The sequence below is a fragment of the Myotis lucifugus genome, unplaced genomic scaffold (assembly GCF_000147115.1).
Source record: "Myotis lucifugus unplaced genomic scaffold, Myoluc2.0 scaffold_201, whole genome shotgun sequence".
Taxonomy (NCBI): Eukaryota; Metazoa; Chordata; class Mammalia; order Chiroptera; family Vespertilionidae; genus Myotis; species Myotis lucifugus.
The window spans coordinates 1,326,674-1,342,805 of record NW_005871249.1 but is presented as its reverse complement, the minus strand read 5'-3'; the positions used below and the strand labels follow the sequence as shown (position 1 = coordinate 1,342,805).

The following is a 16,132-nucleotide window of genomic DNA, read 5'->3' as shown; positions in this document are numbered from 1 at the left end:
TCTCAGAACAATAGAACAAGTCTCAGAAACATTATAGCTTATCCACTATATACTTACATCTCATATACTCTTTTAATGTTGTGCCAAAATGGCTCCAGCCATAATTTTAAAGGCAGAAAAGCATCTGTTATCCCAGAGTTAGACATAGAATCTCCCCAATATCTAGGGGGTTTCCTTAATTATTCAACCTCCCACCCAATGAAGGAAGCTCTACATATCAACTCTGACAGATGAACATCTAGCTTCTTCCTCTGTTTAAAAATTAATCCTTCGTGTACAAATGTTCGTTACAAATGTGAATTATTTTTCTCAAATGACAAGTATTATGTAGACTCTTTTTCTTAATCCAAAACTTTTGTTTCCTTGGATACTATGGAACTTAAGCCCAATTAATTCTCAATAATCAAAGATCTTACATTTAAAAATATTTTTAAATAAAAGAGGGAGGGTTGGTGAGTTTAAAACCATTTTAGTTTAATTCTTATATCTTAATTTTAACCATCAAGTTTAAAGTAGGTTCACAGCTCATTTCTCAGTACTTTTGCAGGAAACATTCTGAGGATGAGATGATACTTATTTCCTGACCCTATTTCTTTCTAATAAGATATTTTACTTGGGGGTTATACACAGCCTGTATCTAGGCACCTCTTTGCTTTAAAATTCCAATTTTAGGGTTATATGTACAAAGGTTTACGAAGTTTTGCATTTTCTTACATACGCATTTATGAGTATGAACTTTCCTTTCAGAAGGGATTCATAGAGATCAGAGCAGGAATAAATAAAATATAAACCAGGAAAACAATTAAAAAAAGATCAAGGAAACTAAGAACAAGTTCTTTGAGAAGATAAAATTGCCAAACCTTTAGCTAGACTAACAAAAAAAACCCTAGAAGATCAACTGATACTGCAGATATAAGGAGGATTAGAAGACAATCTAGGAACAATTATATGCCATATAACCTAGAAGTGGATACATTGCTAGAAACACACACCTTACCAAGACCAAATCAGGAAGAGATAGAAAAATCTGAACAGACCAATAATGAGTAAAGATACCGAATCTGTAATAAAAAATCTCCCAACACAGATTTCCAGGACCAGATAACTTCACTGGAGAATTCTACCAAACTTTTAAAGAAGAATTAACACCAATCTTTCTTAAATTCTTCTAAAACTGAGGAGTAAGGAACACTTCCAAACTCATTCTAGGAAGCCAGCATTACCCTGCTACCAAAGCCATATAGGGTACCACAAGAAAATTATACTAGTAGGCCAGTATCCCTGATGGATATAGATGCAAAAGTTCTCAACAAAATATTAGCAAACCAAATTCAAGAACACATACATAGGATTGTACACCATCCACCAAGTAAGATTTGTCCCTGGGATGCAAGCATGGCTCAACATATGAAAATCAATAAATGTAATATATAATACTAGAGGCCCGGTGCATGGATTCATGCATGGATGGGGTCCCTCAGCCTTCCCAGCAATTGGGGCTGGCCAGGGGGAGGGACCATGGAAGGTTGGCCGGCCATGGGATTTGGCTGTGGGAGCACACTGACCACCAGAAGGCAGCTTCTGCATCAAGCGTCTGCCCCCCTGGTGGTCCGTGCACATCATAGCTACTGGCTGGTTGTCAGGTCATAAAACCCTAAGCAAACGTTCAACCAGTCGACCGAACAACCAGCCACTATGACGCGCACTGACCACCAGGGCGCAGATTCTCGATGCAGGAGCTGCCTCCCGATGGTCAGTGCAGTCCCACAGCCAACCTCCCATGGTCCCCCATCCCCCATCACATCCCTCCTGGCCGGCCAGGCCGAGGGACCCCACCTGTGCACTAAATCGTGCACTGGGCCTCTAGTATATAGATAAGTTATAAATTCAACAATGCAATGTTGTTTTCGCTTTAAATAGCTACCTTTAAAAAATACTAAGAGGCGAGAGAAAAATTATATATTTTAAATTTACCTTGATGCTTTTCATTTTTTTCTATAGATCTGTGGTCCTATCTGGTATAATTTCCTCAGACATAAAAACCTTCTTAAGCATTGTTGTAGCTGAGATATTCTCTCAGCTTTTGTTTATATTAAAATGGCTTTATTTCACCCTCATTTGGAAGAATATATTAGACGTTGAATTCTGGGTTCACAATTTTTTTAGCACTTTAAATATATAATTTCTTTTGTGTTGTTGTTTCCATTGATTTGGATGAGAAGTTGGCCAAAACATAACACTTTCTCTATATGTAATACTTTTTATTTTTCTGCTGCTTTCAATATTATCAATATTAAATCTTTATCTTTGGCTGTGGTGTGCCTAGATGGGGCTTCTTTGAATTTATCTTACTTTGGGCTTGCTAAGCTTCCTGAATCTGTGAGTAATATATTTGTGTGTGTGTGTGTGTTTTAAACTAAATTTGTGCTAACATAAAAACATTCAAACCTGTAAAAAAAAAAAAAAGAAAAGAGCAAATGGGCTTTGTGCTCAGATAGCTGCCTTGAATTCTGGCTCCAGCACTATTAACACCTTGTTCTAGTTATTAGACCTCTCTGTAAGTTGCGTTATCACAATGTACAAACAAGAATTAAAACAGTACCCACCTCACAGCATTGTTAAGGGGCTTAATGAGAGGAATCCCTGTATGGTGTTCAGCCCAGTTGCCTGCATACAGTTGCTTCTTCCCTGTGTTTTCTTCTAGCAGTTTTATAGTATCAGATCTATGGTTAAGTCTTTGATCCATTTAATTTTGTAAATCATATTTTCCCCAGGAATAGAAATCATGCCACTTCCCCCATGATTTTATTAATGAAATTTCAGCAACTACTTAGCAGATGAAATCATAAAATGAGTATTTTATTTATAATACCTACATTAGGTCATTTTAAAACATTTCATATATTTGCAAATATGTGTGATAGTAACTATGTATAATCATATGTGTAGATTAAAATTTATACATGAATAAAAAGGATGTTTCCAGAGAAAGATGAAAGGAGAATCCTAACTTGACTCCTTAATAAGGACTTACATAGTCATATCCGTCTGCTCCAAAGCACTAAGCAGTAGAAATTACCCACATAGGAACAAGTTGAATGATACAAGCTTTTAATTTTTTCTCTCATTACTAGCAATGCCCTATGACTATGGACTCAAGGGAATTTACATCAGTAGACTGTCCAAAACACCTTAAGAATAATGAACCCTTAAAATCCACAGATTTATCATACTGGTAGCATGAAACAGTCATTCTCTTACACGATTCTTTCAGGCCATCACTACATGATTGAAACCCAAGGAATTTAGTAATTATCTAAATTTCGTTGGTTTTCAAACTGTGTATAATGGACCCCTAAAAGTTTAATGGTAGTATGTGATGTGTATACATGTATTGGGTGGGGAGGCCGGGGTGAGGGTGAGAGAGTGATGCTATTGCACAGGGCTGATAGCGGCTTTTTCTCTTGTTACTTTAGACTTCTGACCAAACTTGGTCGGTTTTATGCTGAATATATTTTAATCTTCTATGACTGCCAATGTAATGTATCATTGTGATTCTATATTATCTATGTATAATGTGAAATGTCATTATTGGTTTTGAGAGTCCACATAAAGCATACGTGCTGTGAAGGTCCTGGAATTTAAGAGCATTTCAATTACTTGCAAAATCTCACAAGGTTTTAGGTTATATATTTTAAAAATCAAGTTAGCCCTAGCTGGTTTGGCTCAGTGGGTAGAGTGTCAGCCTACAGACTGAAGGGTCCCGGGTTCGATTCCAGTCAAGGGTAAATGCAGGCTCGATCCCCAATAGGGGGCATGCAGGGGCAGCCAATCAATGATTCCCTCCCATTGATGTTTCTATCTCTCCCTCTCCCTTCTTCTCTGAAATTAATATTTTTTTAAAGATCAAGGTAGATTTAAATACACAAAGAATGATAATTTTATTTTATCTGCATAGAATAAATTGTATTTACCTCTGTGTGCATTTGTAATTTAAGTATTCCACTACCGAAAACATTGTGTTCAGATCCAAAAAAATATGTTTTATTTGCATCCATTGCTACTGTTTCCTTGACAATTACTATAGATGCTGCTATCACCATGGGGATGGTTCTTCTAAATGAAGCGGCAACATCCAAAGGAGATGTTGGAAAAAGACGAAGTAATTCTCTGTTTTTTTTTTGTAATTTTGTTTTAGACTTAAGATTCATTTAAATCAAATGAGGAATATAAAAGTTCTTTGTAAACATAAAGAAATGTTCTGGTTGAGGAACGTTGCAATGTTTTTTACTCTTCTATTCTTAGATGTACACAAATAATTAAAAATATATCCCTTCCGAATGGGTTTGGGTAACTTTCTGTGGAACTGCAGAGAAAGAAATTCTCTCCACCCTCGTCAGGGGTGCTCTGCCCAGCTCCATGGAGGATCTAGTCCTGGAGTACCATGCATCCTGCAGGGAGAGGTGGGGATGCTGGGGGGAGCCTGAGAGGTGTATTGTCAAATGGTAGGTCCTCTATGCCATGGGAATCAGGTGTGCATTTCTGAGCCCTTTTTAAAACCCAGAATTTATGTATGAGGAGCACAGGTGCCTGAAAAAGGCTAACATTTTATTAAGAAGTTTAAAGATGAATAATTTATTTAAAATAAAAGACTTATTTTCTTTATGGGATAATAGCTAGATAATATGATTGTTAGTACATCATAGTGATTTCTGAACACTTAGGTATCATAAGTGTTGAAATGTATTGGGTGAAATATACAGTTTAGTTTATCTTTTCCCATGATGTTCTCTACACACCAATTTGAGGAAATATAGAAGAAATAAACATGTTACTTTGTTTAGCTAAGCATTGTTCAGATATATCACTTCATGATATATCTTTTGAATAAACAATGTGATGCTCTTTGGATTGATAAATAACATGAGGCAAATTCTTATGTGATGATATATTACCATATGTCCTATCATATCAGGTTAAATAATAGTAATAAGTGTGTATTAATATTTTAATCACAATGTCTATGAAATCATTACTTCCAACTTTTCTCTTGGTCGATTATATATATTTCTCCAACCCCCACTGCCAAATTATTTGTGTGTGTGTGTGTGTGTGTGTGTGTGTGTGAGAGAGAGAGAGAGAGAGAGAGAGAGATTATAGTTTTAAATTATTTCCTTATTCTGGTAGAATTGATATAATACAACAACTGTGATTATCATTGACCAGGTCAGAGTGTTTCTGTGTCATAGCATTTGCTTCTTACAAGTATGTTATCTGGGATGGGCTACAGTGATTCATTTAGTAATTACTAACTCCTCACCAACCATTTAATTCCTTTCCCTTATCCATATACAAATATTTGGTTGCATTATTTTATTCCACTGCAAGAAATCAAGTAAATATTTTTATGTGTTCATATATTTTGAGCCTCATTTCCCACTGAGCATAATAACCAAATGAGGCTACTAAGAGTGACAAAGGGAGTGAAAAGTTTTATTCAGCTTCTGAAAAGCTTTTTAAAATAAAAAATAAAAAGGAAAAGAAGTGTTTGATAAAAGTACTAAATGTAGGAAGATATAAAGTAAAACATCATGCAGTTAAGTCTGGGTTTAGTAAGGCTGTTGTAAGCTATGTTGTTACATGCTCTATCTAGTGCCTGGTGTCCAGCATACTTGGATATTCTACAATATTTTTTAAAGTGTTTTTCATTTTGTGATATTGAGTACCTTTTTTTTCTTCCTTTGAAGTTCACCTATATGGCCTTGTCTGAAATGAAATGTCACAGAGACTACAATTGAATGCTATTAAGCGCTTATGACTTAATTTGTACTCAAATTAGAGAGAATGATATTCCTACAAAGTTGAATGAGAACTGACTAACAGATTTCTAGGCCATTATTTTGAGAATACTATACCATATATACTCCCTTTTACTCTCCAAGCTTTTATTCTTAGCTTTCTATACATCATAATGAATTATTTGTAAGTAACAGGCTTTTACTGATGCAATAATCTAAAATTATTTTCATAAATACTGCATGGCCCTGAGAATAAAATTATATTTAGCATTCCAATAATGCAGATGTCTCTGCTAATAGAGCTAATGCTTCATAATACAGGGATAGTTTCATCTGTGGTTTATCACATATTTTTTTTGTTTTTATCCCCTGGGGCATTTTAGTACTTGTAGGAACTCTGTAAGAGAGGAAAACTATCAGAAGACTTAAATCAGTCACTTTGGTTATTTTCATACCCAAAACATACCCGCTCATTGGGAAGAATGTGTAAAATAGTGAATCCATTGTATTTTGGATTATCTGATTTGTTGTATCTGTATGTGCCATGAATTATTAATATAAGTACACTGTAATTACTGAATGCATTTTTAAGTGTAGACACTTGGGTTGCATGTGTCTAGACATTAATGGTATTTTCTGTCTCTCTAGTCATTTGCCTGGTGGGATTGGGCCTGGTGGTCTTCTTCTTCAGCTTCCTTCTTTCGATATTTCGTTCCAAGTACCACGGCTATCCTTACAGGTAATATCATTATACTAACGTGACTGTTTTCATTCTTAACTAATAGAATAAACAGAATTTCAATGGTTAATTTATATTCAAGGGTTGATGTAAATAACTAGCTCATTTTCCCAGAGATTTTAAACTCAGTTAAGCAAGTGTGAGCACCTGCTATGTATGTGTTCAGCATAGATTATACAAAGGAGATAGAAGACATGGTCCCTGCTCCCAATCAGAGTATAATTTATTATATATATATATATATATATATATATATCTCCTATATAATAAAAGCCTAATATGCAGATTGTCCCCTTGGGCGGTCATTCAACCGAGAGTTCGACCGCTCGCTATGACATGCGCTGACCACCAGAGGGTGGCACAGAACATGGTGAGTGTCGGCAATGTGGCACTGGCAGTGGGCAGCAGTGAAGGCGCTGCTGGCCCTGATGGGCCCCAATGAGAGCAGGACCACGGCAGGATAGTGGAGCAGGTGAGCAGGTGAGCAGGCGGCACCAGGCCATGCTGGGTGTGAGCGGGGCCTGATCGCCCCACTGATCACCCTGCAGACGGCAACCAGCAGTGGGGGGGTGGCCTGGCCCTGACCAATGGTCCCACAGGCGGATGGTGGAGCAGGTGAGGGGCGGTGCCAGGCCAAGGCGGAGTGCCAGGTGGGGCTATGGGGCTGGGGGGCACAAGCTGGGGCTGCAAGCTGGGGCCTGATCCCTGCAGGTCATAGCATTTGCTTCTTACAAGTATGTTATCTGGGATGGGCTGCAGTGATTCATTTAGTAATTACTACATATATATATATATATATATATATATATATATATATGCGCACACACACACACGTGCATATCCATATAACAAAATGGGTTTTAACCTTTGTTGAATTCATCAAAATTTCTTTTTCTTTTAGATTATCTATCTACCATGGCTTTGACTGCATTTTCAGTTTTTTTCTCATATAATCTACTGTTAAGTTTTTACTAAACTTTGCATCATCTTTTGAATTCTGCAAAGTTTTAGCTTTTTCAAATAAGAAAAGCCAACTTAAAAGGAAAATTAAATGATAAAATAATCTCTGGTGACTAGAGTTGTCATAATGAATATCTCAAACAATTTCCACCAACATATTGTCATGATTGGAGGTAGGAAGTTGTTGAAAATTAATTCTCATATCACCTCATTATAACCAAACTTTAGACTTTTACTAGAACCTAATACAATTGGTGAGCAAGATTATACTTGGTCATTTCATGAACTAGGCACAAATTTACTTCTTGAGCATATTCCTTCTTCAGCTTCTTTTAGAGAATAAATGTTTTACTTTCTCTACAGAGTCCTTCTAATAGCTTAATCCATCCTTCTCTTAATTACGGAGTAAAGAGCCTATATTTCCTTTTGCAGTTAAAACTGCTGAGTTAGTGCAACTAGTGATACATTGATAGAAAGTAAAATCTCTTCAGACCTTACATCTCTTCCACAGTGAACTGTGCAGTTATCTTAAGATGGTTTATGCGGATGATGGCAACAGTACACGGCTTTACCTGGGGGACAAAACTAACCCCGTAACGGGGAGATCTGCCTGTGGTGCTTTAGTGGAGGAGTAAGCCTCTTCAACCCCACCTGGCAGAGGCTCGATTCAGCTCTCTTCTTCCCACACAGTAAAGATAAATGTACTCAAGGAGTGGAGAAATGTAACATGTCTGAGCTGTGGGATCATCTGCCTTAAATCCTGACTGCAGTGTGAATGAGTTATCAGACACATTAGCTCCCAGGGCAACTAGAGTAATAAAAAGGGCAAGTAAAGTCTCCAGTTTCTTCATTTTGTTCTTAACATTATTTAGCCAGCCAATTTTGGTTTTGAAAATGTGAAGTGATCAGGCTAATCAAATCTAAAGTTAAGTATGTCTAAGAAAGAGAAAGCTACATTTTTCTCTTTCCCCTACCCTAGGATTGAGAATCATGGCTCTGTATGATTTGAGTCTTAGTTTGTAAATGAGTATTTGTATTCCCTTTAAGTGTTTTTTATCTAAGATGCCAAAAACACTGAAAAAAATTAACTCATTTCAATCTGCAGCACTTAAAATATGCCAAAGAAAAGGCGTCTCTTTTTATTAAAGGTAAAAGACAGAAAGAGGTGGTGTTAGGAGAGTCTTTAAACCCTATTTAGTTGACAGTCAGGAAATGGGGAAGGTGAGGAGCAAATTCTAGCTTTCCTTGTGTACCAGGTACCTACTTATGCCCCATCTACACGGTTCTCTGACGTAGCAGAGTAATGTGTAGGGAAAATAGAGAAAATTAAGTTTTTACTAGTTTCATTGCATAGTATTACATTTGACGGCACTGATTTTGTTAGGCGGTGAAGAATTTTTTTCAAGTCGGTACTTTTTCCCACGGGTAGGTGTCATTTAACAGAATTCTCTCCAGTCTTCTAGATCTTCACCAGGAGAGGACATATAAATCCTCAGGAAGTTTTCAAATACATATTCCAGGCCTCCCCCTAGGTACACAGTGAGCATTTCTGACCCGCAGCCCGTGCTTGCTAATGTGATGTCTACATGAGTGTGGCATTGAGCCTCCTGACTATGTGACCAGTCCCACTCCCTTGTCAAGGCCCCACCAGGTTAAACAAGGGACAGGCCTGCCCTCAGCGGGCCTCCTGGGGCTGGACATGGAAATGACATCTCCTGTGAGAAGTCGGAGATGGAAGTCATGCCCAGGAGTGGACCTGAATCAGATGAAAACCCTAAGGAGGAGCTGCCGAGAAACAGAATCAGAGCCTAGCAGAGAAGCTGGGGAAGTGGAGGCAGATCCTGGCACTGCAGCCGCTTCTCCAAGCCCTGGCATCTCCTGTGCCAAGAAATACCGAATTCACAGAACCACGACCGTCATTATTTGTAAACTAATTTTTCACTTTCCTCACAATTTTGGATTCTGTTAAATCTACAATCTTTAGTTTCTTCTATATAGAGTGATCTTTTTACTTCATTTTTATTTTCTCTTAAACCTCACAAAACCTTAAACATTTATACCATTCATATTTTCTCAGTACTTCATACTGCTATTTTTTTTGTCAGTCTATATGCTGAAGAGGATAAAAGTCTACTGTAAATTTATCCTATGTTCATAAATCTTCCCCACATTTTTAGTCTTCAGGGTTTTTTTCCTACAGTAATAATGTTTCATACCATCACTCAGTTCTCCCAGATTGTCTTTTAAGTTTTTAAACTTCCTGATTTAAATCCCTGATCTGCTTTTACTAGCTGTGTCCTTTGACAAGTTACTTAACTTAAACCTTGGTTTCTCGTTTGTAAATGTAAAAATTTTACATATTTCTTTTGCTTAGTGTAAGGATTGCATGAGAGAATGCATGTAAGAGCAATGACACATTGCCATTATTTATTAATTACTCAGTGGCACATATTATTAATTACTCAATAAATGTTTGAAGCTAATTATTATCATAATTAATTCTGATGCAAATATTTTAAACTCATTTATATCTAATCTACCTTTTTCTAACCAGGATTTTTCTTTATAGTGAAGATTAAGTAACTTGTTTGCATGATTGAGTTGAGTGGAGTACAGATTTTCCCTGAACCTTTTGATGAATTTAATTGGACTCCTGAGTCTCTTGAAACTACCAGCGAAACATCAATCTTAAGAATTTGATCTAATTACCATATGAGCCATAATTCAAAAAAAGAAATTTTATTGCAGTGGTAGCACTGAATTTATTTTGGATATTAAGTAAAGATTAACTTAAGGGTTTGTCCTATTTACTAATAAGAGCAAAATGCTAATAGCAATACATGATAGTGTTCACTTATGGGTAGTTACTTTCTCAATATTTTCCACTGCCGTTTTCACTCACGGTGAAGTTTTCTTCAAAATATTTCTGTAAAAATATTTATGACATATCAAGTCTCAAGTAGGAAAATAACATGAATCATCCTCCTAATTCTATCACGTTGCTTCCTGTTTTTAAGACTCATAGGAAATAATATTTAGAACCAGAAGATCTCAGCTCAAGTTCAATATATAATTTTGTATATTAGTTAATATACAAAAGAGAGGTTGGATCTAAGAACCTCTCTTTACTAACATTGGGACTTAGAGTTAATTGTACTGTTTCATTAGAGTCTGATGATGCTTTTATTATACATTCTTTCTGGTTCAATATAATGAAGTTATACATTTCATAAAAATAATCAATTGTTTATATTATGTAAGTAAATGAATTGTAAACTGAATGATAAAAATATTTAGGACATTGAAATTACCCACTTTAAATGTTTATTTCAGTCCATTCCTTTATTTCCCCTGTATTACCAGTTTAAGTGATTAACTATTGGTCTAGCCAACAATGAGAGTGGCCCACAGAAATAGTGTGTTTTACCCAAACTTCACCACACAAGTTTAAGTTCTTATCAGCATCTTCGCCCACCACTGACCTGCATTGAATCCCAGCCTGACCCCATTACAGGAACTAATTCAGCACAATTACCCTCATATAACTATTAAAATGAGATGAATTAATGTAATGATGACATTTTTTGTTATGTTTAATATGTACTAATTTAGAATGGGATAAACAGCTATTGTGTTTTTCTTACTTCCACTCATCATAATTTTTCTTTTTCAGCTTTTTAATTAAATGAAGCCAAGTGGGATTTCCATAAAGTGAAAGTTTACCATGAAGATGAAGTGATCCTGACACTCTACTTTGAATTCTTCAGTACATTTCCATGTTGATTGTGATAATGTAGCTTATTCTTGTGTAATTTTATAAATGTGAGGTTTCCCAGTGAATTTAATTTATAGAAATGTGTGGTTAAATTTAATATTAGCACTGGAAAGAACAAAGTAAACACTGACGTGTTTTTCAAGCATATCATCATATTCCGTGTGTGCTCCAGGACTGAAATAAATGACAATGTGTCAATTCATGCTTAAATGTTCGCTTATTAGTAAGGAAAACCACAGCGTTGCTAAGGGAAAACTAAGAAGTGTGTGTTAATGAATTCCTAGGGCTGTACAGAGATAAGATATATGCATGAAAATGTCATGTTCTGAAAAATTATATTTATTGCAGTTTCAAGTTAAAGGATATGGTTATATAGTGTTTTGTTCTAATTAGTCCTAACTAGAGGAAGGTGTGCAGGACAGGGAGCTGGGTGACTAGTACCTACAACTTGGATGCCTAACCTGGGAAAGATAGGTTCTTTCCATTTATAAATCTAAAGCAAACGTGACTAAAGCAACATGCCTCAAAGGCATCGGCAATGGAAGCAGCACCCGAACTAAGAATTCGTTCCTCTCCAACTTCAGAGGTGTCATCTAGGAATCCAGACTTAGAACCACAGAACTCACCCTTATTTCCCCCGCGTTGCCATCAAAACCTCATTCCCTGAATTACCCTGATATGAGTGAGTGACTCAGGGAAGCTGTTTTGAAAACCAAATATTATGTTTGCATATCCTGTTTCTGATTGTTTATACAGCACCTTCTCATATGTTATGGAGTTTTTTCCTTCACAGCAATTCTGTAAATTAGACAGGAAATGAAAATTTTGTCTGACTTATAGAAGTATTACAAGCTGAAAGCCAAAAAGAATAAAAAACAGAGCTTGTAGCTAGACTTTTAAACCTCAAACCTGAATTTTTACTTCTGTGGTGCTACCCAAAGAAGGAATTAGAAACAGTCCAGTAAACTTTTTGTTTTTCCTCATTAGGCTTTGTTATCTAATTTTCATTGAGATCCAAATAATAGACCACGAACAACTTTGTTAGCTATATTCTCAAACAGGAACCAGTGTACATCCACAGAATTTACTTATTTTGTACGTATGAAATTCAATAAAGAATGGAAAATATAAAAGCATACCGGAGCATAGTAAGTTCAATCCGGGGGCAATATCTGTGCTAGCAGTATGAAACCTCTCTTTTCAAAACATGATGATATTCAATAGTGAAAAGTTATGTAATTCAGAACTATGTTAAACTTATCACCAAATCTATTATTAAAAACCATATTAATTCCCCTAGTTCCTGTTCAAATATTGATAAATTTAGTATTGGACAGCATTTATGGAAGGGCAATAAGGGAACACAATCATTGGTTTAATGCCTATCACTAGGTAGCACTTGACCTGTGAATCTCAAGCATTTTCACGTTCTAAAGTTCATGCAGAACAGACGTATAGTTGGAGCTTGCCAAATTTTATGAACACTTATTTATTAAGTATAATTACGTGTATTTGTCCTTTTAAAGCTCTAAATTCTTCCAGTTAGTGTGCAATAGACTATATGATATTAATACATATTTATTCTCTCTATAAAACTTAGTAGTGTGTAATCATGAGCAAAGTCAGTTCTCAGATACTGTGATCCAGGTGAAAAGAACCTCCCTGCCCCATATTAGCAAAAGTTTTCCAGCCTAAATTATATAATTTCCTCTGAACATTAAATACCTGCCACTATAAAAACAGTGGGGTTTTTCTTTGTTTGTTTTCAGAATTCTATCATTTCAAAAGCTATTGATTCTCCATAGGCAATAGTTCCTTGAGGGAAGTGATTCTAGAGGGAAATAGACTGCCTCGAGATTAGTCATTATTGTTAAGTTCTACGGGCAAAAATTCCAAAAACATATTGGCTCAAATGTAGTTTGCTTTCAGAATGTAATGTGCAAAGTCACATCCATGATATATGATATAATTACCTTTGCCAAACAATTTAAATTGAAAAATTAATTTGTGTGTGGTAAGTTATATCCTCTAAAGGCACTTTTCAACCAGATGCACTGTATTAAAGATTCCCTTAAAAATATGTTTAACAATCGCCAGATAGGGTTAAAAATTTTCTCTTCTACTAAGTTTTAGAGAAAAATCCTAATATAAAATTCCATCAAAGAGAGTTTCATTTTATAATAACATATGATCAATAACGTGTTGCATTTTTCTCAGCACACTGTTCCTTGCATTAGGTATTCACATGAGTAAGCCCAATACTGTTGTGTGTTTACTGTAATTTTCTTTTGCATATAAAGTAATATTCCATGTCAGCAAGCATGGTGATTTGGGGAGATTAGATTTTGTAACTACAGATATTGACAAGTATTTCCTTTCTTGCTATCATGAGAACCATCCTAAGGGTACATGAAGGGAATGGTTATTCTAAGTAAGGCATGACATATTGTCTTGAGGTCAGTGACATTAAACATTGTGTTTTAACGTCGTGATAGGGGCAAACACATTAGCTAGAGCATCTAGGGACAAAACATTTCAATGAACTCTTTGAGGTTTAATGTTCCTCAGAGTCCACAGAGCTCATTACGTTTAAAATATGAAAACGAGATGTTTTTCATCTTCCAGCAAGAAGCTTTATTGGGTCAGACCAATAACATAGCTAATAATGTGTTTTTCTAGTAGTAGGAAAGGGTCAGCATAGTAGCTAGTTACACTTAAACAATACAAATATGTGCATATTAGCCCCTAAATTCTCTTATTTAATTCACGAGCACCTAACGTGAATTTTGCATATTCCTTTTGTTAATCTTAAATGCCTGAAATATATACAAATGTTTATATCATGTAACTATAGAGTCCTTATTTACAGCTAATAAAACATCACAGTTTTAGACTGTAATAAGAAAATGTCACTTTCACCTAAATGTTGGTGTATGTATTTACTTACATTAAAAATTATGCATATGGCTTTAGCCGGTTTTGCTCAGTGGATAGAGCGTCAGCCTGCGGACTGAAGGGTCCCAGGTTTGATTCCGGTCAAGGGCACATGCCTGGGTTGTGGGCTCCATCCCCAGTGGGGAGTGTGCAGGTGGCAGCCGCTCAATGATTCTCATCATTGATGTTTCTATCTCTCCCTCTCCTTCTCTGAAATCAATAAAAATATATTGTAAAAATAAAAAAATATTATGCATATGTGTCAATGAAAATGGTAGAATGAGGAACTCTGGGGACCAACCCCCTCCATATAAAACACTGGGGGGGGGGACTAGCAAAAACAGTCAGAATCAATTTTGTTGAAAGTCAAAAAAATAGTGCAAGATGTATACAGCAACATAGTGAATACTTAGCAATAAAAAGATGACTGAAACCCAGTAGTATAGCTTAATGGCATTTTTATTATTTTCATCACCTCCTCCATGGTCAGCGGTGGTCTTGAAAAATGGCAGCCTGTATTACTAGCATGGGTGTCTAATTCTACAGGGAACAGAATGGACCTTCTTCCCATGGATGGTATTTGTTGTGGCCTGTTGAGAGATTCCCAGTAGTTCTGATGCAAGGGGCTTGCCTTTATTTCACCTAACTCAGGAAGATGGAAAAGTAGCTGTGCAGAGAGAGTATTTGCCTAAAACATTAACGGTAACTGAACATGCTGCTGCCTGGGGCAAAAGATAACAGTTGGGACAAACAGGCAGCTAAGGTCAGGGAGGGAAAGCTGGGGAGGGAAATGCTTTGGGCAATAAGGGCTTTAGAAAGCGCCCACATAGTCTAAGAGGAATCTAGAAGGACATGCCCATATCCAGGACAGGAGGCATGCTCAGAAAAGACTAGAGAAGACCCTAAGCTTTTACCCCTTGCTGATCTGTACCCCCAGTCCAAGCAGAAGTGAAGGCTAAAGCAGTCTTGTAAACACCATGGATAAGTGTTGAAGGGGTGCCCCCCACAGAGCCAATCTACAAAGATTAGGAGAATATTTTCTTTTGTTTTCCTTGTTTCTTTCTGTCTCCAGGCTTTTCAGGAAAGCTCTGTCAAACCACGAGGTGACCACTAACCCAACAGTGTGGAATTGGAAGCTTTATAGATCACACATGACTATAGTTTATACAAGCAGTTTAGGAAAGTCACTCAACAGCCACAACCCACAACAAGCAACAAAAGCTAACTCTGGAAGGGAGCAGAATCCAATTTCCAGAGCTGCCACGATATTCAGAATGGCCAGTTTACAAAGAAAAGGGGGCAACATACAAAGAGGAATTCAAACAAGAAAGCATTGTCCATTCACAGGAAAGAAAGAAATGAAGAGAAACTCTTCTTGAGGAAGCAGACAGTGGACTTGCTAAATCAACACCGTAACTTAATGAACTCAAAGAGCTAAAGGAAACCATAGACAAAGAACTAAAGGAAAAACATGGACAATGTCTCTGCAAATAAATAATATTAATAAATAACTGAGTCATACAAATTCTGATGTTGGACAACACCATAGAAATGAAAATTTCACTAAAGGGATTCAAGAGTAGGACAGGCAAAATAAAAAACCAGTGAACTTGAAGCTAGGTTAATTGAAATGGTACAGTCCAGCCCTAACCGGTTTGGCTCAATGGATAGAGCATCGGCCTGCAGACTGAAGGGTCCCAGGTTCGATTCCAGTCAAGGGCATGTACCTTGGTTGCGGGCACATCCCCAGTGGCGAGTGTGCAGGAGGCAGCTGATTGACATTTCTCTCTCATCGATGTTTCTAACTATCCCTCTCCCTTCCTCTCTGTAAAAAATCAATAAAATATATTTTTTTAAAAAGAAAGAAATGGTACAGTCCAGCCTGATCAGTTTGGCTCAGTTGCTACTAAACTTACCTATAATAGA

The 16,132-nt window shown here is 36.6% G+C and overlaps 1 protein-coding gene across 1 annotated transcript in view; it reads left to right on the top strand.

The window, feature by feature from the left end:
• TUSC3 (tumor suppressor candidate 3) overlaps positions 1–11,482 on the top strand; it is a 130,582-nt gene extending 119,100 nt beyond the window's left edge. Inside the window, exons 10-12 of the mRNA XM_006097427.3 lie at positions 4,088–4,162; positions 6,447–6,537; positions 11,171–11,482. Of these exons, the coding sequence (XP_006097489.1) occupies positions 4,088–4,162; positions 6,447–6,537; positions 11,171–11,186 (182 nt within the window). The 3' untranslated portion in view covers positions 11,187–11,482. The remainder of the gene's footprint in view (positions 1–4,087; positions 4,163–6,446; positions 6,538–11,170) is intronic.
• Positions 11,483–16,132: the final 4,650 nt, after the last annotated feature.